This window comes from Eptesicus fuscus, chromosome 9 (genome assembly GCF_027574615.1).
Source record: "Eptesicus fuscus isolate TK198812 chromosome 9, DD_ASM_mEF_20220401, whole genome shotgun sequence".
NCBI classification, from domain to species: domain Eukaryota; kingdom Metazoa; phylum Chordata; class Mammalia; order Chiroptera; family Vespertilionidae; genus Eptesicus; species Eptesicus fuscus.
In genome coordinates, this window is record NC_072481.1 from 43121413 (window position 1) to 43147363 (window position 25951).

The 25951-nt window shown below is 38.1% G+C and overlaps 1 protein-coding gene across 1 annotated transcript in view; it reads left to right on the forward strand.

Moving 5' to 3' along the window:
* The window catches only part of PATJ (PATJ crumbs cell polarity complex component), a 316022-nt gene that overhangs the window by 70590 nt on the left and 219481 nt on the right, over positions 1 to 25951 (forward strand). The window contains exons 16-17 of the mRNA XM_028142315.2: positions 1962 to 2123; positions 5344 to 5475. Coding sequence (XP_027998116.2) covers positions 1962 to 2123; positions 5344 to 5475 — 294 coding nt within the window. The remainder of the gene's footprint in view (positions 1 to 1961; positions 2124 to 5343; positions 5476 to 25951) is intronic.

Below are 25951 nucleotides of genomic sequence, written 5' to 3' on the forward strand. Positions count from 1 at the left end.
TCCTGAGCGTAAAGTGTGTGTGTGTGTGTGTGTGTGTGTGTGTGTGTGTGTGTGTGTGTGTGTTTAATGTACTCCTTAGAGTTCAAAACAGAAACACAAATATGCTTTGGGGTTAGAACACTGTGCCAAGGCTCAGCCCAGAGCAGCTATTTGCAGCAGCCATAAATCCCCTTAGGTAGGAGCTGGTAATGGGAAATGTGACCAATCCCTTCAGCGATAGAGCGCAGAGAGGAGGACTACCAGGCATGGCTATAATAATTGGAGACAATTCAAATGAATAAATAATGAGCTAAATAAATATTTAAATGTACTCCAAGATGAAAACCTGAAAAGTGTCTTTCTAATTTGCTGAAGTAATGTGAAACACAGTCTAACACTGTGTATGGGTAGAATTCCTTCTTTGAGTATATGTGCTTGCTTTGTTTTCCTTGTAGGTTACTACCCATTTGGTCGGTTTTAGAACTTTCTGTGCTCTGGCACCAGTTGGCACCAAGGACATGGTGTGATCGGGGACGGGTCCCTCCTTGCCCACTTTGGTGTGGTGATTGGCTTGTAATTCTTCCAAGGCAAGCCTTTCATCTGCTGCTGAACGTGCTGTCCCCTGGGCCCTTTCGTCAGTCAGAACGTCCCGAGAGATGATGTTTACTTTTCCACTCGGGCTAGCTCCCCGAAGCACAGGCGGGTCTCTTTACTATGTGGTGATTTCTTTGTAAATAATTAAGAGGCAGGGAGATTGCCTGGCCTGATGGCTAAGTGCTTGGTATGTTACAGGCCTGAGAGTGGTTCCAAGGGACAGTTGACTCGGGGCTCAGATCACTTGCCGATGGGATGCTTCCAACAACCCACTGTGCTCTTCTTCTCTGAGCAGTGACCGATTTAGTGCAGAGGTTCCCCCCACAAAGGCAGACATTAGCACTGCACCTGCCACAAATTAATGCCAGAAACAGAACGCCTTTAAAACGAATGATGCTGCTGACCCCTCCCAGGAAGTCCCAGAGTTAGATGTGAAAAGATTATCTGTTGCCTGGATTGTGTTCATGCCTCAGCCTTTTGGGAGCAGCAGACAGATCAGCTTTTTGTGACGTTTCGTCAGAACTGGCAGCGCTCCTTGAGCTAAAGTCATATATATATGGAAAATTAGAACAGACATCTTTATAAATCATCTTTGGTGCAAAATATTGCTATTGTGCACTAAAAAGAATATAAAATTTAGATTTTTTGGTGATAAGTATTACTCATCATTAAGGAATAGTTGGTTATCTTTTTTTCTTTTAGACATATAAAATAATTTGAAAACTGACACACTTTCTGTAATTGGTGACTGTGTCAGCAGAGCATGTAAGAATAGAACTGATGCAATGTTATATCTACTTTTCTATCGAAGTGACTTTTCTCAGTCTAGTATTAAGAGTTTATGGGATGTGAAAGAAAATTGTGAACTGAAGCTAAATTTTGACAGTAGCCTAGATTTTGTTACCTATACGCTGTCAGTCCAGCAGCTTTTAACAGCCTTAAAATTGGTGTTAATATCTATAGTGATATTCTTAAAAAATGAAAAAGCAAGAGGAAATGGTCTTAAGAAGGCTGTAAGTGATATTGAATGTGTTTAAGGAGAGATGGGTAGAAGTAGATGAGAGAATAGAACATTGGAGTTTAGAAAGGAGGAGCCATGGAGGTATGAAATATTAGGCAGATCACATACCCAGTAAAAATTGTACTCTGCACCCATTTTATACTTTATTCACCCAAGTTCAATAAAGGTTTAGCCTTAAGTTTTTATACATTTTAAGGATTTCTAATATTTTTTGTTACTACTAAAATAATGTTAAGTTTAGGCCCTTTGTTTACAGGGAAAGTAAAACAATATCCTAATTTCATTTTGATAGATTGATGTAAGCTGGAGATTTTTGTGTGTGTTTTTTTTCATCTGGAACCTCCTTAATTCTGACTTGTCTTTCTAGTTCAATGGTGTGCAGCTCTATGGGAAATCTCGCCGAGAAGCAGTCTCCTTTCTTAAGGAAGTGCCACCCCCCTTTACCTTGGTTTGCTGTCGACGGTTGTTTGATGATGAAGCCTCTGTAGATGAGCCAAGGACCACTGCAGCCTCTCCTCCTGAGATGGAGGTACTAAATCAGTGTACCGCCGTCCCCACAGGCACGCCCACTCATCAAGGATCCCCCGAAGAGTGTGTTACGATATAAAGAGAGAGAAAATATTTCCGCCTTTTCTTATTTGACTACGGTAGCTCTCAATGACAACAATGCATAGCTTTCAAACTGTTACTTTTCATATAATATCATAAAATTTTCTTTTTTTTTTCCCCTTTGCAATATTGGTGACATTAATGTGCATGCTCTTGGATTTTAGAGAAGCTTTTTCTAGCATTTGCCTGGGCTCATTGCTTTTGGCTCCCGGTTTAACTCAGTTCATCTTCATCAGTTGAAGACGTTGTTGAATATCTAATGGACTTCCCCTTTTTCAGAGCCTCAAAAATATGAAGATCTATGACCAATTTTGAAGTGAGTCTAAAAATTGCTATAAAAACCTTCAGAAGGTCAGAGAATAAAATAACACTTTCGATGCTCTTGATACCCTTTTTTTCTTTTAAAGAGAATCGTGATTATGAAAACAGTTTCAAGCACATGCTTTGTCATCTTATGCCATTTGTAACCTCATCTTTTATGCCATTTTCACCTTCCCGGACTCTTCTAGATTATAATTCTAGTAACAAAAGTTTAGATAACATGGGGCCTTCCCAGTTACCTACCTATGGTCTGAATTTCAAAATACAGGGACTCTAATCCTGCTCTATCATGTACTGATTGTGAATCTTTGAGCAAATAACTTGGCTTCTGATCATATTCTTCCTCTGAAAAGTGGGGATACTTAGTTCTCAGCCACTTCATCCGTTTGTGTTGAGGAGATGAAGTGATGTAGGCAAAGTGCTAGTCACAATGCCTTGCCCATTGAAAGTGCTCCGTGAAAAGTTAGCTTTAGCTATTCCTGACTCCTCCAGTTCACCTATCTTTGTTTTCTGATCTCCTAACAGACGTAAGAGTCTAGCTTAGCACCATCTTATAGTCACAGGTGCTTATTTAAACTTGTTTTTACCAGGAAATTGTCAGCTCCTGTGAGCAGAGGACATATCTTAAAATTATTTTGTATCTCATAGTGTTTTCATTCTGTACTGGGCATATAAGAAGTGCTTAGGAGATTACTGATGGAGAATCTTTTTAAAATGTTTTATCTTTAGTGAAGCGTATCTCAAAGAAGGGACTCAAATGCCACCCTTTTATGACTCTTGCTGTCTTTACTAAAACTAAGTGTGGGTGATGGCTTACCTCTAAAGGTTGATAAAAATGCCTTTAATCTAATCTTACAGGGTGTGTAAATCACCAACCCAGCTTGCTGACTCTGTCCTCCCATCTGTCATACTTTACCACAATGGGTAAACTACAGCTCTGAATTATGCTAAATGTCAGCCTTGCTGCCCATTAGTTGATTGCTTTCCATTCTGTGAATACAGGAGTTATGCAAAATTGATTGTATCAAAATGACATTATTTCAGGTTGTGGAATAATAGCTTATATACTTTAAATGCCTTGGAATTCCTATGAACTTGAGTTTTAGAATTGTGTGTGTTTTTTTTTAATCCTGGCTCTCTTTTCCATCTGTCTCTTTTTTTCATTTATCCCAATGCTATCTTAGGTTCTTAAACTCTATCTGTTTAGGCCGCTCAGCCAAAATTCTAATGGTCATTAATCAGTGAGGGTATTAAATGCCCCAGTAAAACATTAATCATATTGTATTAGCCATTGGAACTTTACTTTTTATTGGAAGGTATGAATGTTTTCTTTATAAGTATCATTTCCTCACATCAGGCTGATATATACAGAGGTTATTGATCCAGAACATTCCCACTAATGTCAAATTTTGTAACTCAAGAACCAAGAAATTGTTCCCATGTTTAGATTTAATGCACCATGGATTGAGTATTGACTTTCCATGTCCTGCAGGGACAGCTTGAGGTCCGGACCAACCCTAATTAAAATGTGTTTGTGTGTTAGCTATGGTGCCTTACTCTTCCATGTTAGAAGGGCTTCCCCACAACTTTAATTCCATTAAGTTGATTCTCTTATACAGGTCACTCAAAATGATATTTGTAGAAATAATACACTTTCATTTTATTTACTAGGATTTCCCAAAGTTTTAAGAAGTCTACTTTTGAAAATTATTATTTAGCCTGTAGCTTTATTAAAAGAGTTTCAGGGAAAAAAACACTGAAAGATGGTTGATTCATTAATGTATGATCAAATATTTCTCGAGTGGCTGTTGTGTGCTAGTCACTGTTGTGGTTTGAGTGGATAACCATGGTAAACTCTACGATAGCCTGAAGAGTTTTCATTCTAGCTTGTTGCTAGGGCTACAAAGAAAAAGATAATTCTTGAGCTTCAGGTAGAAATTCAGAGTATTTTAGGAAAGTTAAATCATATAAAAAAACTCCCGACTATTCAGTACTATAAATAGTGTCAAGACAGAAGGTTGGAGCAGCTACTCTTGCTCTGCATAGTTGACTCATTGACCCTGTATCATTTAATTTCCTAGAATTCCATATGGCAGTGACTCTTTTCCGTGAAAGAAGGGGAAGCCTGGACTAGGAGGACCTGGGGATGTGAGGTCAGGGGAAATTACCAAGGAGAGTGGACTGGGTAGCTGTGCCAATCTAATTCCTCCAAGATGAGATTTTCATTATTTCAACGTAGTGATTTTTATCTGTTTTTAGATTCACATGATTCCCAAAGACTTGGATTTTTTCCCACCTTATTTTTCTAGTGAAGTCTTTACTTGAAAACTTCTAGGAGTCAACAGAAGTGGTTTCTCTGTGTCCTGTTCTGGTTTCTCTCTGTGTTAGCATCTTTCTTTGTCTCTTACTATAACTGCAAATTCAGGTATTGCTACTTAAGTATCTTTTAGGCTTTGACTTTGTATGATGTTTTCATTTTTCCTTAAATTGCATATTTTTCCTTTTATGCTTCTAATGGGATGACAGAACTCATTGAAGTATAAGAGGTCAGTGTTAATACTTTGAATGAAATGGGTACTTTGCATTTAAAAAAAACCTATATGAACAATCTGCATATTTAAGTGCTTGAATTTTCATGAAGATCTGTATATTAGAGTATATATGCCTCTGTGCATGACCCTTTAAGCACATTAGAAATAAAAAACTATGCATGCCAAAGAGAACCCCCAGTTTGAGAAGCAGCTATGAGATTCCTGACATGTTCTTTTCAGAATTGAAAGGACAGTGTTTTAAAGCATATATGTTCTTTTTTATTTCAGGCTGATCACAATGTAGATGTCAACACTGAAGATGATGATGATGGGGAATTAGCACTGTGGTCTCCTGAAGTCAAGATTGTTGAACTAGTAAAAGATCATAAAGGCTTGGGATTCAGCATTTTGGATTACCAGGTATAAGAACCTCTGTAGAGTTTTTTGGAGTGATTAGTTTGTACTAACATTATATGAAGTAGTAATCATTTTAAGGCACCCATTAACTTAGGCAAAACTGAATGATTTGATGTAGACAGTTCCTGTCCAAAGATGAGGTGTCATATTTTGCATTGTTAGCTTGACAATTGATCATTCAGTTTGGTTGCTTTTAGTATATTTAGACTTGTGCAGCCATCACCATAGTCTAATTTTAGAACATTTTCATCACCCCCAAAAGAAACCTTATGCATATTAGTAGTTATTCCCAATTCTACTCCTCTCCCTCCCCTTCACATGGAGGTTTTTGTAGTTTTTGTAGCTTACCTGTTAATCTCATTGAGCTTAATTAAGTAGAAATGTGAAATGTCTACTTGGTAAATATTTACATTTAATAATGGGGCACATAATATTTATGTATTTATATGTACCCCAAATATGACTAGGGTAAAATGATTGATGCATTTGGGGGAGGATGTGAAAGGTCACAATAAGACATCTATATGCTTACCAGCTTACCAGTTTATAGTACTTTTATTTTTTATTAATTTATTATTATTATTTTTTTTAGTTTATAGTACTTTTAGAGCTTCTGATTATTATGGGGAATCAAAACTGCTGGCAAGAGATCTCTTCACTTTTAAGATGCATATTTTAATACATTTGTGCTGCCTAAACACATTGTGGTTTAATAAAGCAAAAAAGTCTTCTATCAAAGCACATAAAATGCCAAGAGATATAAAAATCAATTCTTTTGTTTTTAATATAATAAGGCAATCGGGAATAGATTAAAAGGAAAATATTTTAAGCAATATGTAAGACATTAAATTTCATATTTTGGCAGTGTGATTTAAGATTACTGAAATAGATTATATCTCTTTCGTTTTTGCTGGCTTATTTCTGTGCCAGATAACCTTCTTCGTTATTAGAACTTCTCTTTAGAATATTATTGAATTATGAGTGTTGATTTCAAATAATGTACATTTTGGGAAATATTTTTCTAAAAATATTAATACTATAAGATCCTGGAAGTTTATATATTGGTCCATATTAGAGGATATAAAACAAATGGCTGGTATATACCATTTGGCTGGTAGAACTCCCCAATGAAGTTCTATTACCTAGCACATGGTAGGTGATTAACAAATATTTGCAGAATGATTGCATAAAGTTTAGGTTAGCCTAAATTAACTGGGACTAAATGAACACATTCAATGGTATTTCTTCTTAACCATTTTGATAATTGGGATGTAGTTTAGAACAGTGGTCTCCAGCCTTTCGGACCTCACAGACCACCAGTGGTCCACAGACCACCGGTTGGCAACTGCTGGTTTAGAAGATACCTTTCAGATGTGGTCTTAGATATTTAGCTACATTTCCATTATTATTTGAATCTATCTATCTATCTATCTATCTATCTATCTATCTATCTATCATCTATCTATATTTGTACTCTTATATAATACTAGATGCCCGGTGCACGAATTCGTGCACGGGTGGGGGGTCCCTCAGCCTGGCCAGCAATTGAGGCTTATTGGGGGGACAGCCAGGGGAAGGGATGGTTGGCCAGCCGGTTCGGGGGCTGGCCGGCTGGGGGGAGGGGCTGCAGGAGGTTGGCCGACCAGGGGGAGGGGCCGTGGGAGGTTGGCTGTAGGAGTGCACTGACCACCAGGGGGAAGCTCCTGCATTGAGCATCTGCCCCCTGGTGGTCAGTGTGCGTCATAGCGACTGGTCAACTGGTTGGTCGGTCTTAACGGTCGCTGAGGCTTTTATATATATAGACTAGAAGCCCAGTGTGTGAAATCGTGTGGCCCCCGCCCACCCACACCGGTCTTTGGTTGTTAGGGCATTAGGGTCATTGGGTTTTTATAATATAGACTAGAGGCCCAGTGCATGAATTTGTGCACCGGTGGGGTCCCTTGGCCTGGCCTGTGCCCTCTCACAATCCGGGAACCCTCAGGGGATGTCGGATAGCCAGTTTCGGCCTGATCCCCGCAGGCCCGATCCAGGCAGGAGGGAGCCTAATCCATGCAGGCCAGTCCATGCAGGAGGGAGCCTGAAGCCCATAGGCCTGATCCAGACAGGAGGGAGCACAATCCTGTGCATTGAGCGTCTGTCCCCTGGTGGTCAGTGTGCATCATAGTGACCAGCCGACCAGTCATTTGGTCATTGGGTTGTTTGGTCGCTTAGGCTTTTATATATATAGATATTATAATGGTTGTTTTATCCTGTTAGGTGACATTATCTGCAAGTTTTATACCTTGAATGTTGCACATTTAAGCAGGCAAGTGCTTCAGACATTTTTAAAACACTTCAGTAAAATAAGAAAAGAAAAACTTGATAGTCCTTAATAATTTAATCCCTACTTTTTTTTAAATTTAATAAATCTTTATTGTTCAGATTATTATAATTGTTTCTCCTTTTTCCCCCCCATATCTCCTCACCACCCAGTTCCCACCCCCCCCTCTGCCCTTACCTCCCCCCCCCGCTGTCCTTATCCATAGGTGTATGATTTTGTCCAGTCTCTTCCCGTACCCCCCACACCTCTTTCCCCCTGAGAATTATCAATCCACTCCCATTCTATGCCTCTGATTCTATTATGTTCACCAGTTTATTCTTTTCCTCAGATTTTTAATTCACTTGACTTTTAGAATCACTTATTGATAGATATGTATTTGTTGTTCATAATTTTTATCTTTCCTTTTTTTCTTTTTCCTCTTTTTAAAGAATACCTTTCAGCTTTTCATATAATGTTGGTTTGGTGGTGATGAACTCCTTTAGCTTTTTCTTATCTGTGAAGCTCTTAATCTGCCCTTCAATTCTGAATGATAACTTTGCTGGGTAGAGTAGTCTTGGTTGTAGGTTCTTGCTATTCATCACTTTGAATATTTCTTGCCACTCCCATCTGGCCTGCATAGTTTCTGTTGAGAAATCAGGTGATAATTGTATTCGTGCTCCATTGTAGGTAACTAACTGTTTTTCTCTTGCTGCTTGTAAGATTCTCTCTTTGTCTTTTGCTCTTGGCATTTTAATTATGATGTGTCTTGGTGTGGTCCTCTTTGGATTCCTTTTGTTTGGGGTTCTGTATGCTTCCTGGACTTGTAAGTCTGTTTCTTTCATCAGGTGGGGGAAGTTTTCGGTCATTATTTCTTCAAATAGGTTTTCAGCGTCTTGCTCTCTCTCTTCTTCTGGTACCCCCATAATTCTGATGTTGGTACGCTTGAAGTTGTCCCAGAGGCTTCTTACACTATCTTCAACTTTCTGAATTCTCTTCTTGCTTCTCTGGAGGAGTGTCCTTTGCCTCTTTGTATTTCAAATCTTTGAGTTGATTCTTGCGTTCCTCTAGTCTGCTGTTGGGTCTCTGTATAATATTTTTTATTTCAGTCAGTGTATGTTTAATTTCTAGTTGGTCCTTTTTCATATCCTCGAGGTTCTCATTAAATTTATCGGCCTTTTCCATGAAATTCTTGAAAAACCTTATAACCGTGGTTTTGAACTCTATGTCCATTTGTTTGTTCTCCTCCATTTCTTTTGTTTGGGATCTGTTTCCTTGCCTCCTCATTTTCGCTGCTTCCCTGAGTTGGTTGGGTAGCTTTGTGTACTAGGTGTCCTCTTGGTTCAACGGGTCAGCCTCCCAGTTACCTGAGGTGGACACTCTTAGTGTACCCCTTTGTGGACTGTGTGTACAGCCTTGTTGTAGTTAAGTCTTGATTGTTGTTGGTGTTACTGGGAGGAATTGACCTCCAGGCCAATTGGCTGTGAGGACCCGCTGTGTCTATATTGGAAGAATTGCTGTGCTGGAGACACAGTAGGGCTTTGGTGCTCACTGAGTCTGCCTCTTGAATGTGTCCCTGATGAGAGTGGTTGAAATCTGGTGTCGTCTCACACCGACCACTAGATACACTAGTGTCTGGATTTCCAATGGGGTGCAGGTCAGCTACTGTCTGAGGCCCCCCAGCAGGAGCTACAGCAAGAACTACAGTTTTCTCCTCTTTGCTTGGGTGGTTTTGGAGCAGTCTGACTGGAGCTGCAGTTAATTTGGTTAAGCTGCCACAGAACAGGCCATTTATATGCAAAAGCCGCTGTGTGGAGCCTGGGCGGGTTTGTAGAATGTGCGGGGCGGGGTCTCAGGGTAGGGCGGGGTCTCTGCGTGTCACTAGCCTAGGGCGTGGCAAACGGCAATGGCTGCCATCAGCCGTCTCTGCCTTTCAGCATTTCCAAGTCCCCGTGTCCTGCGCTCCAGCGCAGTAAACACTGATTGCTGGGTGCAACTCTGCAAAAAAGTCACTCTCACTTTTCGACCCGATGGCCGAGAGTCCAGCTTCTCCCCGTAGGCGTCTGGGTCCCCCACGTGTCCCCAGAAACTGGAGTTCAGAGTGATCGGGAGTTTGTCTCCCTTTGGGTTGAAGAAAAGCCGTGCGCCCAGTCGCCTGCCGCCAGCCTGCTTCACGCGCCTCTGTACCTCAGCTCTCCAGCATTTGCACTCCCTTCTCTTCTTAGTTGTAAATCTACCACTCAGCCAGCTTTCCCGTGGTTCTGGGTGGTAGACGTTTTGTCTTTTAGTTGTATTTTTGAAATTGTTGTGCGAGGCGGCAGTTTAGTTGTTTAACTTTGCCGCCATCTTGGTTCCTCCAATTTAATCCCTACTTAACAGAAACATTTCCTTTTTATTTTTTTATTCCTCACCCAAGGCTATATATTTTTTTTATTTATTTCAGAGAGAGTAAGAGAGAAGAGAGAGAGAGAAACATTAATGTGAGAGTGCAACATCAATCGGCTGCCTCCTGTACTCCCCCTACCAGGAATCGAGCCCACAACCCTGGCATGTGCCCTGACCAGGAGTTGATCCGGAAACCTTTTGGTACATGGGACAACACCCAACCAACTGAGCCACACCAGGGCTCCACTATAACATTTAGGTAACACATAAACACAATTTAAAATTTGGAGCGTGGCAGGTGTGGCTCGGTGGTTGAGCATCAACCCATGAATCAGGAAGTCTGGTTTGATTTTTGATCAGGGCACATGCCCAGGTTAGTGGGCTTGATCCCCAGTAGGGGGCATGCAAGAGGCAGCCAATCGATGATGTTTCTCTCTCATCAATGTTTCTATCTCTCTATCCTCCCTTCCTCTCTCTAAAATCAATGTTAAAAAAATCATTTAAAATAAAATTTTATTTGGGGCAACTTAATTAACTGGTTATACCACCTCTTGTTATAATTAGGTAATAAATTCTAAAGTTTAAAAATGTTTTTTGCAAAACCAGGTGAAGGTTTAGCAAAAGCTATGAAAGGCCGTGTTCCTGGTTATTACTGTTTGATGCATCCCATATGAATGTATTAGATAGCTGAATAGGATCAGTGCAGATCCCCCACTCCCACCCCACCCTCAGGCTTAGCATATTTAGAATAAGAAGTATGATAGAAATATCTTGGCCATGGGAGAAAGTGTTAGTAGAGTGGGAGAGCTTCTAGGTTGTAAAGGGCCTGCATTAGCAGTATTGAAGAGGTTGAAAATTTACCTTTGAATATTTAGTTAAACACATTTCTTTAGAACTAATAAGGAATTCTTCAAGAGCCTGACAAAATTGTATACGATATCTATTTCATAGATGCTTATGCAATTTCTTCATCTATAAAATGGAGATAATAATGTCCAGCTCAAAGGATTGTTGTGGGTTAAATAAATTAATGTGTAAAGAAGTAAAAATTATATTATTATGCAAATATGAGTATTACATTATTAATAATGATCCAATTAAAAATAAAGACAAAATTTTTTAATATTTTCCTCAAATGGAGCCCTACTACACTATATATGTACTCTGTCAATGTTCAACTATTTAGTGAGATTAGGAAAATTAATGTTAGATGTCTTTGTTTAGAGAAGTCTAAATTTAATTGTAAAGTTGTATTTTAAAATGCAGCCAACTCTTGATGAGCCATATGTAAATTATCCCATTGTGGATAATTGGCCAGAAATTTACTTTTTACATAAAGTGAGCCAAACCTTAGGAAAAGATGAGTGAACCGATAAAGGATCTTGAGTTGGCCATGGGAATATGGGGTTGCTGTCTGGACAGGTGATTCGTGATTAACTATTGGTGGAAGTTTTGTAGCTGAGTAGAGAAAAGAAGCATGTCTTATGAAATGAAGGAGCTGAATCTACTGAACAATTCTGTAGTTCAGTCATATGGCCAAAGAGCAAAGTGTGGAAATTCACTTTCATGAAAAGCATTTTAAATAGATTGGAGCAAAGGAAAAGGAGACAGCAACAGGGAAGATAGTACATATGATTTGGGTGGTAAGTCTTCTCATTAGATTTTAAGGTAAAGGGATAGTAGCTCTGTTGGCTATTATTTGAATGAAGCAGAATATTTGTTAATTTCAAATATTCTTCGGCACTACTCCATGTAGTGACTAGTGAAAATCCTGCCCTTTATATGTACCATATTAGAAGAGTCATTGATTGGTCACTGTAACATCATGCTGTATAGGATTGTGTCATGGAAAACAGCAATGTGCATAATTGGTTGAACATATGAATATTGTGGCCAACTATGTACTCTCTAAGCATCATTAAACACTTCAGAAATTTGGTTATACATTTCTGTAGTATAGTTTCTTGCCAGTTTCTAGGTTTGGCTTACATATTGTGCCCTAGTTATTTTTGTCTTAATTCCCTAATATCTATATGTAATGTCTTTATTCCTTGGAATATTACTAATGCTCACACTAATATTAATCCCAATATACAAATAAAATTAATACAAATTAAATAGTAATAGCTAACATTTACTGAGTGTTTACTACTTGCTAGGCACTGTTTTAATTGCTTTATGTATTCCTCCCAAGAACCATAGGAAGTTCATACTATTATTATTCTCATTTTAGAATTGAGGAACCGGAAGCACAGAGAGGTTAAGTAACCTGTTCAAATTCACACAGCTAGTATGTGGCAGAACTAGAATTTAACTCAAACAGTTGGCTCCCAGAGTCTATGCTTTTAACCACCACACTCTACTGCTTCGTTTCTTATGAGGATTATTTCCATGTGCATTTTATTACCAGGGATCCCTGTAATTAATTTATCACAGCAGATCTTTCTATTTTTCCAGCTTGCAAAAATTTTTCATGTCTTCAAGATAAACCACTAGATAATATTCTTAATCTTATATGAAAGTTTAATAAGTATTAAAAATTAATATACTGTGTTCATGTGCATTGTGTAAGAACTAGTGTTTATTGTTTCAAACAAAAGTAATTACAAATTTAAGAATCCTAAGTTAGTGCAAGTAATTTGTTGTGGGTTAATGTTCAATAATGAAGCAATTATTGGTATTCTGAGAATCTGTAATTTTTTAAATCTACCATAAAGCTTGAAATACATTTAGAACTGTGTGGATTTTACCTTCAGTTGACCTTATAAATTAAACATGGCAAGTGGATATTTTCTGGTGTTTTGATTTATGTTGAACTTTGAATAACCCCTCATGATTATAAATCACCAGACATGTTTGACATTAGCCAATTTTTGAACATTAGCCATGATATTGCCATTCTTGATACTTTTGAATTTTAATGATTTAGAAGGTAAAATTTATTAACCAATAGTTCTCCCTCCCACACCCCATACCTCATTTTTCTCCCCTTCTGATATGGACAGATTCAATGTTTGTCAAGACAGATATTTTTGAAAAACTTTGGGTTTACCTCAGATACTGCAAGAGATAAAAAATAGAAAGCTTAATAGCACAGCCATTGAGAGGTGATTCATACATAAACTGTTAGTAATGCTTTAAAAAGTTGTTTGAAAGACCATGGGCAAATGATGATTCATTGAAAAAAATAGTGAAAGTACTCATCCTGATAGAAATTAAGTGATTAATTTTTCTTAATAGAAGAAATGGGTTATAGAACCCAAGTAGTATTTGTCTTAGATATGGTATGCCTTAGTATTTGTGAGAAAAACAGTGTGCAGTTTTAACTACCAACTCTACTAGTATTATATGGAATTCTCTTCACAAAAGACTTAAAAGGTGTAAGAAGGGACTGTATAAATTTCATGTATGTATCTTTAAATTGATGTTTTTCTTATGTGCAACAGAATGAGTTTATGAAAACATTAGAAATGTTTTAAAGATAAGTAATACATATATATGGCATAAAAATTTAAAGGGACATAAAGGTATCCCATGACAAGTGATTCTGTCTTTGACCATCATCATCTCTCATGTATTCCAGATAAAACTCCTGATTTTCTTGTTTATTCTCCCAGGATATTTTATACATACATGGTTGGCTCAGTAATAGTTTTTGGTTGCTAATATTTTTTATATGTAAATGGAATATGTCATAAACATTTTAAGCACATTGCTTTTTTCCTCAATTATATGTTCTTTCATTTTGGTATTTATAGAACTACCTATTTCTTTTTTATATATTTTGTTAAATTTATTGGAGACCTAGTTCTTTTTAATGAATGCATAATATAATATAATATTGTCAATGTACAATAATTTATTTAACCAATCTCCTGTAGCCAGTTGGTGAATATTTTAAATGGGGTTCTAGTGGATATCCTTGTCATACTCTTGCAAAAAGGTGGGAATAGTATCTTGTGACAAATTCCTGGAAGTGGAATTGCTTATCAAAAGAGCATCTCTTGCCCAGCCAGTGTGGCTTAGTGGTTGAGCATCAACCCATGCACCAAGAGGTCACATGTTCGATTCCTGGTCAGAGCCTGGGTTGCAGGCTCAATCCTCAACAGGGGGGCCTGCAGCTAATTGTTTGATGTTGATATTTCTCTCTCATTGATATTTTTATCTCTCTCTCTCTCAAAAAAAAAAAAAAGAAATCAATAAAAAAAAGAGTATCTCTCTCTCTCTTTTTAAAAAATTGAATTTAATTTTTTCCATCACCACTTTCCCCTCTGCCCTCTTTCACCTTCACCCACCCCCGCATTCACACTGTTGTCCACGTTCATGAGTTCTCTCTCTCTCTCTTTTTCTTTTTTGAAAAGAGCATACATCTTTTATTTTTTAAAATATATTTTTATTGATTTCAGAGAGAAAGGAAGAGGGAGAGAGTGACAAAAACATCAATGATGTGAGAGAATCATTGATTGGCTGCCTTCTGCACACCCTCTACGAGGGATAGAGTGCGCAACTTAAGCATGTGCCCTGACCTGGAATCAAACCTCCTGGTTCATAGGTCCGTGCTCAGCCACTGAGCAACACTGGCCTGGCAAGAGCATATATCTTTTAAATTTTGGTAGAGTTTTACCAAATTGCTTGAACATAACTGTTTGTGAGATTCACATGTATTTAGACCATTCAAATGGATGCCTTCTTATGTAGTCATTTCTTTATTCAGATAATTCTCTTGGAAAATAAAATGCAAGCAGGTGCATGATTCATGAATTTGCTAATGGTTTTCCATGATATGACAGATTAAAGCATAGCAATATATAACTATCAATTTTGTTTTCATTTTATATTGGCAGTAATTAATTTATTGACCTTTATAACTAAAAGCACATAAACTACTTACCCAGAAGTCTATTCATATTTCTTCCACCAGTTTTAATTGTGTTTATCAGAAAATTGAGTTTAAAAGTGGAAGAAATGAAAGATTTTAATTTTCGCTACCAGAGTTGAGTGCTGGGTGAATTTGCATGAATGCTACCATCAGTATGTAATATTCAGTAATTTGCAGAAGCCCAGTCTTTGTGTTTGTATTAGCTGATTAGTTTACAGAATTCAGGATATAGAATTTGATAGATTTAACCTAATTTTAACATATAGTAGTACAATTGATCCTTGAACAATTTGGGGGTTAGGTACATTGACCATGCAAAGCTGAAAATACATATATAACTTTTGACTCCCCCAAAATGTAACTACTAATAGCCTACTGTTGATCAGAAGCCTTGCCAATAAGATAAGTAGATAATTAACACATATTTCATGTTATATGTCTAACATACTGTATTCTTTTTTAAAAAATATTTTTTTATTGATTTTAGAGAAGGAAGAGGGAGGAAGAGATAGAATCATCAATGATGAGAGAGAATCATCAATTGACTGCCTCACCTCCTGCACACGCCACACTGGGGATCGGGCCCGCAACCTGGGCATGTGCCCTGACCAGGAATTGAACCATGACCTCCCGGTTCATAGGTTGACGCTCAACCACTGAGCCACACTGGCCAGGCCATACTGTATTCTTAAAATAAAGCAATCTAGAGGGGAAAAAGTATTATTAAGAAAATCACAAAAAAGTGAAAATACATTTACATATTTCTTGAAAAATATTCCATGAATAAATGGACCAACACCGTTCAAACCCGTGTTATTCAAGGGTCAACTGTACATATATTAGTATTACTAAAAAGTCAGATACAAACCTATACTATGTCCAGAATCTAACATATAGAGGATGGTAATGTATTGCAAGTTATTATACAGTTCTACTTTAATGCTCATGGTATCTCATAACATGGCCACCATATCTTTTTTTTTTTTCTTTTTTTAAGGAGCTTTTTGGGTCCAACTCACCATGTAGCATTAAGATCTTGGTACAAAGCAAAATGTAGTCAGTCTGTTAGTAATGGTATTGTCCATGTTCTTGCAAATACATAGCTACTGTTGAACAAATCACACAGCTGCATTTAAAGGTCACTCTTGCTTAACAGAACTTAGGGGAACTGATAAAGACTACTCTTTGCCCATCCCTTATTCCTGTCCACATTTATTTTTATTAACATCAAAGTACTGTAAGCTCCAGTGCCAACTGGGCCGAAGATTTCTTTTCACGGGGGATTTGCTTTCTTTCCCTCTATGGGAAAGTTCTGTATCCTTTAAATCATTTTAAGCTGCTTCATTTGAAAAATAATTCTTAGTGATGTGTTCATGGAGTGGATTGATTGTGGCTACTGGGGAAATTCTCTCATGGCTTAAAGATCGCTTTTCAAGCCTGCAAAGTAGGTGAATGAAGGGAGCCCACTCCTGGTGTGTGGAGTATGTAGTGTGCTCGGGATGATGGCCGACTTCCCAGAACTTCCCTGCAGCAGGACTAAAGGCATCAGGAGACCAGAAGCCACTTAATAAGAGATCAAAGAGGCTGTGTGTGTATCAGCTTGAAACCCAGATCGCACAGATCAAACGCTTGCCCGAGCGAGGCAGCTGCAGGAGGATGGAGTTAGCAGGAGGCCTCAGAGATCTTAAGTCAGGCCTGATGTTGACCTTTGCGGGAATTTCATGGCTCTTCTGGAATACGAAGCTGCAAAAAATCCCATTGTGTCTAATGGAGGAGAGAGAACGTAGAGGGCAGGCAGCAACTGCTCGTCAGCTGGGTGGTGCTTTCCACAGGGTAGCTCTCCTGTGAACAGTGTCGCTTCACACTAGAAGGCACTGCCGAGGAGGAGATATTCAAAATGAAATATCCATTGTATTCCCTTTAGTGAGTATTTCAGAAATGGCCCAAACTGTACATATTAGTATTTATAAAACAACCATGAGGAGCTAAAATATAGACATGGAGATACTTAGATTTACTGCAACACCTGATTTTTGCAGATCTCCTGAGAAATACTCAAGATTTCCCAGGAAATTCGTGGCTCTCAGTCTGGCTATGTGTCTGTGTCTCCCATGTAATTAAAAATAGAATAATATATATTTTTAAAAAGAATTGGTCTAAAGAAGAAACTCGGCCTCCAGAGGTGTTTCATCACCAGTCTTCCCCTACCTCTAGGTGTGAGTGTATTTTGGAAGTTCCCACTGCAGTCTCATGTCAGTGTTAAAAACCATGCTAGTCAGTAAAAGTCATTGCCCTTCCTAGAGTATGGTAGAAAGACTGAATTAAAGCCATGAGCAGGCTTTAAGTCTGTTTTCCCATGGTGTGGTGATTTGTACTGCTCTGCCCTGCCCCTGCTTGTGGGTGTCTCTTGGAGCCAGGCAGGGATTCAGAGAAACTATGCTCTTCCCAGTGAGGGCCAGCAAGTGTTGCTGCCCCCTTCTGGTACCTAAGGCCTGATTTGGTAATGATTTCTGAAAGGGCATAGGTTACCTGATCTTTTTTAGAGCTCACATTCCCCTTTCGCCTGCCCCCTCTTGTATTCGGGTTTAATAAGCTATTGTATCCACCAGTATGCTACTGTGAACATCTAGTTTGGTTATGAGCACTAGCTTGCAAGTCAGAAAGGGCTAGGATTTGCATTCTAGCTCTGACACCCTACTTAGGACTTTGAACAAGCTTATCAGTCTTTCTTATTCTCAGTTTACTGAAACAATAAGTGTTAAAGTGGAAATAATATTTGCCTGGAAGGTTGTGAAGACTAAATAAAAAAAGGTGTACATAAATGCCCATACTTTTGTAGGCATAAAATGTGTTACCCTACTGAAAACTGATGGTGAAGATTTTCAAAGGTCGAATCTGAGCACAGACTTGCTATACATGTTATTCATTCTCTCAAAAAAAAATTGTTTACTTAATATGAACTAGTATGAGGGATATAAAGATGAAGAGCTATGTTCCCTTTAGCGATCTTTCACTTAACAGATGTATAGTGAACATATTCTGTGCCAGGCACTGCTCCAGACACAGGGGATATAGCAGTGAGCAAAAATAGCCAATAGACCACATGTCCTCATGGAGTTTAAATTTCATTGGGAATAGAGAGATAGTGGACAAATAAACATATATTAAAAGAGAATAAAGAAAACAGACATGGGAACAACTCTATATAATACACTGTGGTGTTAGCAGTGATGGGAGTAAGACTAAGAGACCCTGTGGTGGTTGTCAGCACCCTCACAGGGAATTGAGGCATGCTTTGTGGATAAGCAGGTAGTAGACATTCCAGGCACAGGAATGTACTGGTATTGGTAATTTGGTCCCAATTTCATGTCTTTATTTTCTTTAGTGACCGTGAGCTGTTTAATATCTATCTAAAGTTTTAAGTGTTATTCCTTTTAATGAAAAACCCTTTGAGAAACATTGTGTTCTAATATTTCTAAAATTTTATATGGAAAACATGACTACCATTTTCCATGGTAATAATAGCCAGTTATTATGTACTGTTTATTCTGTGTCAGGCATTGTTGAAAGCCTGGGGTGGGGGTATTGATTTAATCATTTCTGCAATCCCATGAGGCATTTCCTATAGTCATCCTCATTTTATGGATGAAGAAACTGATGACAAGAGGTTAAAGAATTTGCTCAGAATCACCCAATTAGTCACTAGTGGAGCTGGGCTCCTAGTCAAGTAGTGGGAAAGTACAGTCTTTAGACCAGAAACAACACTGGTCCTTCATAATTATGGCTCAAGTGAAAGGTGATAAAATTTTTCATTTGTCTTTCCAGAGAGACATACTTATTACAGTTCCAGAAGATTAATTCAGAGTATTCCTGAATCCTTACAGCCCCGTGCCTTTTCTCCTCTAAAGGACAAAGCTCTTTAGAGACCTGCTGGCTTTTTCATTGCTCGAGAGTAGAAACTGGGTGTGTTCTACCTTGGATTTTGCAACAGGAACTCCTTGGCCTGTTTCCTGCACAGTTTCAAGGTGTCAAAGTTTTATTCCACATGTTGTGTGTGACATAGCAAGAGTATTGGTTGCCCTCTCGAGGATTAAAAACATATTGCAGAATCTTTTCTGAGGAATGAAGGGCATCCTGTGTCCTTCGTGTGGCACTGGTTATCAGAGAACCTCTCAGCCTAGAGGGGGCTCCTGTCTCAGTGTCTGCTTTCAGGGAGAATGAGGACTGAGGACCCCAGGCTGCTCTGAGGCGCTGTTCTGGTCAGAGGTCTGCATAGCTGAAGTATAGGGCCAACCCTTGGTTTTCATGTCTTAAACATGTAATTATAACATCATGAATGGTTTGGCAATGGATAGCACTGCTGGCCTATATCACGTGTGCTCAGCTAAATTTAGAAGGCAGTAAATGAGATGATAAGTGTCAACTCCTCAAACCCATTTATCCTACTAACTTCTTTTCCATCCTCATCTTCCTAGTAATAATAATAATAATAATAATAATAATAATAATAGCAACAGCACTTATGAAGTGATTTCTATGAGCTTGCTGAGGTCTTCACATGCCTTATCTCATGTAATGCTTTCAGTAGCTCTATGAAATCTGTACTGTTGTTATTTCCACTTAGAAAGGAGAAGCCCGAGTCTTAGAAATTAAACAACCTGAGCAATGTCACTCAGCTGGTATTTGAAAGCTTATAGGTTGAGAATGATTTTTTTAGAATATTAAAATGAATTCCAAAACTACTATTAAAAAAGCTTTTAAAAGTTTTATGTGTCTGTACTTCCTCTGCATCATAATAACTTGCAACTTAATGTTTGGTGTGTTTTTTTCTGGAAGATTTTGAGATATTTCTTTTTTTAAATATGTTTTTTTAGTGATTTTTAGAGAGAGAGAGGAAGGGAGAGGGACAGAGAGATAGTAGGATTGATTATAGAGAAATATCTCAATCAGCTGCCTCCTGCACACCCCCTATTGGGGATTGAGTCTGCAACCCGGGCATGTGCCCTGACCGGGAATCGAACTGGTGACCTCTTGGTTCATGGTTTGATGCTCAACCATTGAGCCACACCAGCCTGGCTGGGATATTTCTTATTTATAATTTCATTTTCTACATTTAATTTTTTTTTGTAAAATATACATAACAAAAGTTATCACAACCATTTTTAAGTGTATAGTTTCATAGTGTTAAGTATTATTCAAAGTTTAACTAATGTAATTTTAATAGACGGTTTGACTTTGCACTTTTATACTACTGTTTGCCTGGTGGAACCCCAACCATTTCAGCCAGATAATGGGACTTGTAGATAAAGGACAGTTGTGTGATTTGTTTTTGTTTTCCTTACAACCAGTGAAAGTCCTGGGCCAGGGGTGAATGGTAAATGTGTAAATAATTACAGCATAACATACATTTTTCAAGAGATGAAATATCCAAGGAACATATTTGATATCCAAGAAGAATATCTAGTAGGATACAACAGGGGATAAGAGAAAGCAACAGTCTTTAAAAAATCTTCAAGATGGGACTTCCACTTGAACCATTTTGAATATTATGGTGCTTAAAGTAGATTTTTAAAGTACTAAGCTGTCTATAATAATAAAGGCATAATATGCTAATTAGACTGGACGTCCTTCCGGATGAAGTCAGGCCTGCTAGGGAAGCCCAGGTCCCAGGTGCCAGAGGGAAGCCGGTGCCTGCAGCCGGAGGAAGGAAGGCCTACTTTTGCACGAATTTCGTGCATTGGGCCTCTAGTACAGAATAAAATTACCTGCAGGCTTCCCCCCCGCCCTGCTTTAGAATATATTTTGATCTTTTTGCAAGCTTCTCTGTCCACTTCTCTTCCATTGAACTTTTAATTGCCTTACTTATTGTGCTTACTGTGCTGCTTAGGGACTATTTAGTTCTATGTGTGATGAGTGTAAAAATCTATTCTTAATGCCTAATAGTATTTAGGAAGTAATAAGATACAAAGAGCCAGAAACCATATCGGTTTAATCTATCTTGAGTGCACTGAATGTATTTTGTGGGTACTTACTTTGAACATGATGATGTGGTTCTTGGTATGATTAGTATAATACTTGGCTATATTATAAAATAGTTAAAAATGGGGTTAGATTCTGATGAGATAGCTTTCTCATTATTCATTAGAATCATTTAGTTATTGCCTTATGTTCACTATAAATACATTTATTTCTCTGTCCTAAGGGTAAATGCTTAGCTTGTTGGTCAAATCAGAAGAAGCTCTTTTAGTATGATTAATTACATGCCACGTTCTTAAACCAGGACTATTCTTGAGATTTTAATTCAACTAATAGTCCCTGACATGTCTTTTCTTGCTATCTAAAAATGGCAAAGGGAAAAAAGGTTGTTTTAAGACTCACATAAAAAAAGGGCAATGTCATATATATTTTGTTGTATCTTCTGTTTTGATGGTGGAATACCCAGGAAGTTAGAACTTGTGTAGTCAGTGGCCTTTTTCTAAGTTCTTAAAAGATATCACTAACAAAAATATATCATACTTGTGACCATAGTGTATCTCTTTTTCATTGCTGATGCTGTGTTTTGAATTAACTTTCATCATCCCCTGCTTGTTACAGAGTTTTGTGAATGTTTTGGTAGAAATTAATGACAAATTTGACTCAAGATACTCAGTCAAATTTAGTTAGAAGAGTTCAGAGTTGATAGAGTGGATTATAAATGTCATGTATCCAACTTCCTCACTTTACAATTAAGGAAACAGACTCAGAGAAATGAAGAACTTATGAAACTATACACAGCCAGGCTGGCCCCAAGCTGGGGCTCAAAACTTGTCCCTTATTTCTAATCCATACCCATTTTACCACTGGTGGATTGACTATCTGTCGTCTTGACTCTCCTGTGTATATATATTTTTTTCTTTAAAAAAAAAATCTTTGGATTCCTGTTTCCTGCCTGACATTGCTACCAATGGAAATTTTAATTTATGCCAGATGTATAGCAGAGTGTCTGAAGATCACTGTCTTTTCCTTAAGACGTATTTCTGTGTGTGTGTGTGTGTGTGTGTGTGTGTGTGTGTGTGTGTAAAGGAACCCTTTCTTTGCCTTTCTTTATACCCACTTCCTTTTTCTGCCTACCTCTAGGATGGAATAGTTAGCTATCTCCCATTTAAACTTAATAGGTTTTTTTCTGCATTCTCCCTTTTAGTAACTTCCTCGAGATCTGATTTTGAAAACTTACTTCGGTGTTAAATTTATTTAGATTTTAACTCAATGCTTTTTTAGTTCAAATAATAGTGGCCACATTTAAGAGAATACTCTTTACAATAAAATATTTGGCTACTTGGCTGCTTTCATAGTTTTCTCTTAGTTGACAATTATTGAGTTTGGACAGTTCTCATAAAATACTACAGAGCTAGCTACCTTATGTTATTCAGAAATTAATATGTATAGATCCTATAAAATTATCTTTTAAACATACTTTCTCATAAGAATAAATATTTGTGGAATGAAGCTTCATAGCCTAATTCTATAATAGTGTGCACCACAGCATTGAATTCATTGGTTAGAAGATCTGTTCAATTTTAGAGCACTTTGTATTTCATAGTTGTTCAAAGTTGTTTTTCTAGTCATTCCTTGGAGTCCTTTCACTTTGGTGAAGGACTCCTGTAGTACAGGAGAGCATGTATTTTGGCTGTGGTGAGCTATATATACAACAGCACAGAACTTCAATCACATAGAATTAAGACCATATAAATTAACCTTATTTCCTCTCATGAGTGTACTATAGGCCAATTTTATATTTGAATAGACTTAGTTGACAGTAAGTGTCAAAGTTATCAAAGGTAAAGTAATTTATACACAAATTTTTATCTGAAATAAACGATGGCCTATCTCCTTACCTTCCTGCTGTGATCTTTAACTTCCTATTACATTACTTAATGTTTTCAAAAGTTTGGGTGTTGGATACAGAATAGTTTTAAAAGAAGAAAAACGAAGTTGTTATTTATTTAGAGTCCATATGGTTAAGTCATTGTTACACTGTGATTTTTCTTTTTCTTCATTGGAGTAGTACTCCAAGGCCTATAAATGTTGAATGTCAGAGCAGTCCATGTCTGTCTCATGTGCCTCTTGTTTTAAAAAACGCCTTACTTATAATGCACTGACCAATTTATCAAATGTGACCACTTTTCTTCCTGTTCATTTCGTCTGTGTCTTTATGTAACATTTCCTGCTGCGTTCCTTGCACTGAGCTTGCCATGCTTGCTTGTCTGTATTTGCAGTTTTCGTATTGGAGCAGCTTTATAGCTAGAGCTCTCTGCCTCTGACAGAGCTCACGTTTCAACGGAACCACCTCCCCGTCCCAGGTGACGCCCCTGCACCCTGCTTGAGTTTATGTGACTTTGGTGTCTTTGATCTGTGGGAATGTCCACAAATATTCATATAATACATTTTATAGATGTTTCAGAAACTTTGAATCCCATCCATTTGAGCATAATGAGTGTCATATGTTTGTATCTGTTCATGTACTCACCAAATGAATGGATTCTTGAGAAAGTAAACGTAAATGAAAAATCTGGCAAACAAACGTATGTTTTACCTGTCTGTGCAGCATGCTGCACATTTAAGGAGCTCAGTTTTATACGCTTGGACAATGGAATAAGTTTACCTTCTGGCAATTTGCCTTCTTTCAACATTCATTCATTCACTTAGCAAATACTTACCTTAAGATAGAGGAGCACATCCCTTAGTGGCTAAGAGCATAAACTTTGCAACTTAACTGAGTGGTTTAAATTCTGGTTCTGCCATTTATCAACGGTGTGCTTTAGTTATTTAATTTTTCTCTGCCTTAATTTTCTCATCTGGAAAGTAAGGATAATAAGGGCATCTACCTCATGCGGGTGTGAGGATTAAATAGGTTCAAATAAGTAAGATGCTTAGAAGATGCCTGGCATGGCAAGAGCTGAGGAAGTATACCCAGTTGATGTTGCTGTTATTGTTGTAATTCATATATGATGGTATGCCTTTGGTGTGTTTATGATCCACTGAGGAGAGAGAAACTGAATAGATTCAGTCATTTGATATTTCAACTGCTATTCAGTGCCTTCTATGTGGCAGGCACTGTAGTAGGTCCTGGAAATAAAACAACAAATAAGCAAACATATTCTTGCTCTCTTGAAACTTATTTTTAGTAGAGAAGACAGTTAAAATAATTTCAGTGGAATGTCAAAAATTTTATCTTAGGGAAAATGCAAGGTGCTGTGAATACATCTAGCAGGAGAACCTAACTTACTCCAGGGGATCAGGGACAGTAAGGAAAATATATGATGACAAATGCTATGCTGGTAGGTCTTTCTTAGGTTTAGAGACAGTGTGTGGGGCGAATGGGAGTGGGCAGTGACATGTGGGAACAGCGAAAGGAGACCAGACTCCACTCCAGATCTGAAGGAATTTCTCTGCCAAAAAGTTGGGACTTTGTCCTGAAGGCTGTATCACTGAAGTGTTTGAAGCAGAGGAGGAATTGTGGTCACATTTTTATTTTTAAAGTCATTCTTTTATCTCCCTAGAAAATAGACTGATGGAGGTAAGACTGGAGACAGGTAGACCTATTGGGAGGCTGTAGCAGTTGCACAAGGTAGAAATAATGAGAAACTGAATAAGGTAGTGGCAGTGGAAATGGAGAGACAGGATCAGATGGAAGAGAGCGATCCAAGTGACTTGCCTTAGTCAGCAACTCAGTGGAGGGGTGAGGGAGAGTAAGTGAGTACCTGGGTATATGGTAATGCCACTCAGGGAGGATGGGAGGAGAGGAGTCAGTGTGTCATCTTGGATTTCCCCCAACATTGACACATCCTGTATCTATATATATAAATGCCTAATATGCAAAGTGTCCCCTCATGAATTTAACTGACCGGGAGTTCGATCGATCACTATGATGTGCACTGACCACCAGGCAGCGATGCAGAATGAAGGCAGACCCCGGCCGGGAGCTGACAGCTGGGGAAGAGAAGCCCTGGCCAGTAGCTGGCAGCCGCTAGGGATCCTACCTGTCCACAAATTTCGTGCACTGGGCCTCTAGTTTATAATAAATATCAAACATTAGCATTACTTTGAGAGACCTCAAAAATCCTTATATCCATTGTTCTTCAGACAGGTATGGTGATGTTATTCACTTTTGAGACAGCAGTTAGGTGGGTTCTCTTGGGAATATATAGCTAGTAGTGAGGAGAATTTGGGTGAAATCTCCTACTTTCTTATATAGTATTCTGATGAAAGTTGGCTGCTCTTAATTGATTGTAGGCATGTGATAATATATATATATATATATTTTTTAAAGAGCTGTAGGGAACAACCTTCATCAGTGGTTGACTTAAAGCATCAGATGGGATATCACTAGAATATGTATAATGGCATAAGGCTTTTAAATAAAGAGGGGGAAATATCTTTCAGAAGAGAATGGCTTGCATAGTAAAAGACGTGTCTTGTGTTTTGTGACTGGTCTTTAGTGCCCTCTATTGGCTGCTTAGTCTAAAACATCTTGATTCTTGAATACAGTGTTCCTTGCAGTGTTATTTACCAAAACTAGAAAACTTAGAGGTTTTAAACTTGTGTAAAGGAGATAAAAACTGATGGGGACTTAAAAATCTGCATGGGGTCAAAGAGTTGGATAGAGGTTTTGAGAAATATCCTTATAACATGTTGTTGGATATAACATGGATATGATATTATGGACTGTATTTTCAGAAAATAGACTTTTCTGGTGAGAAGCAGCCTGAATCTGGCTGTGTGTTTTTTTCTTGCCTTTTTAGCATTTTTTTTTTAAATGCAGCAAAGCCTCGGGAATAGTAGCCACCCCAGTAGGCAGTGGCAGCTGCTTTTTCCATAGGGTGGCTGCTACATGTGATGACCATGACGGGAAATGGCTGTGACTCATTAAAGCCTCTTCA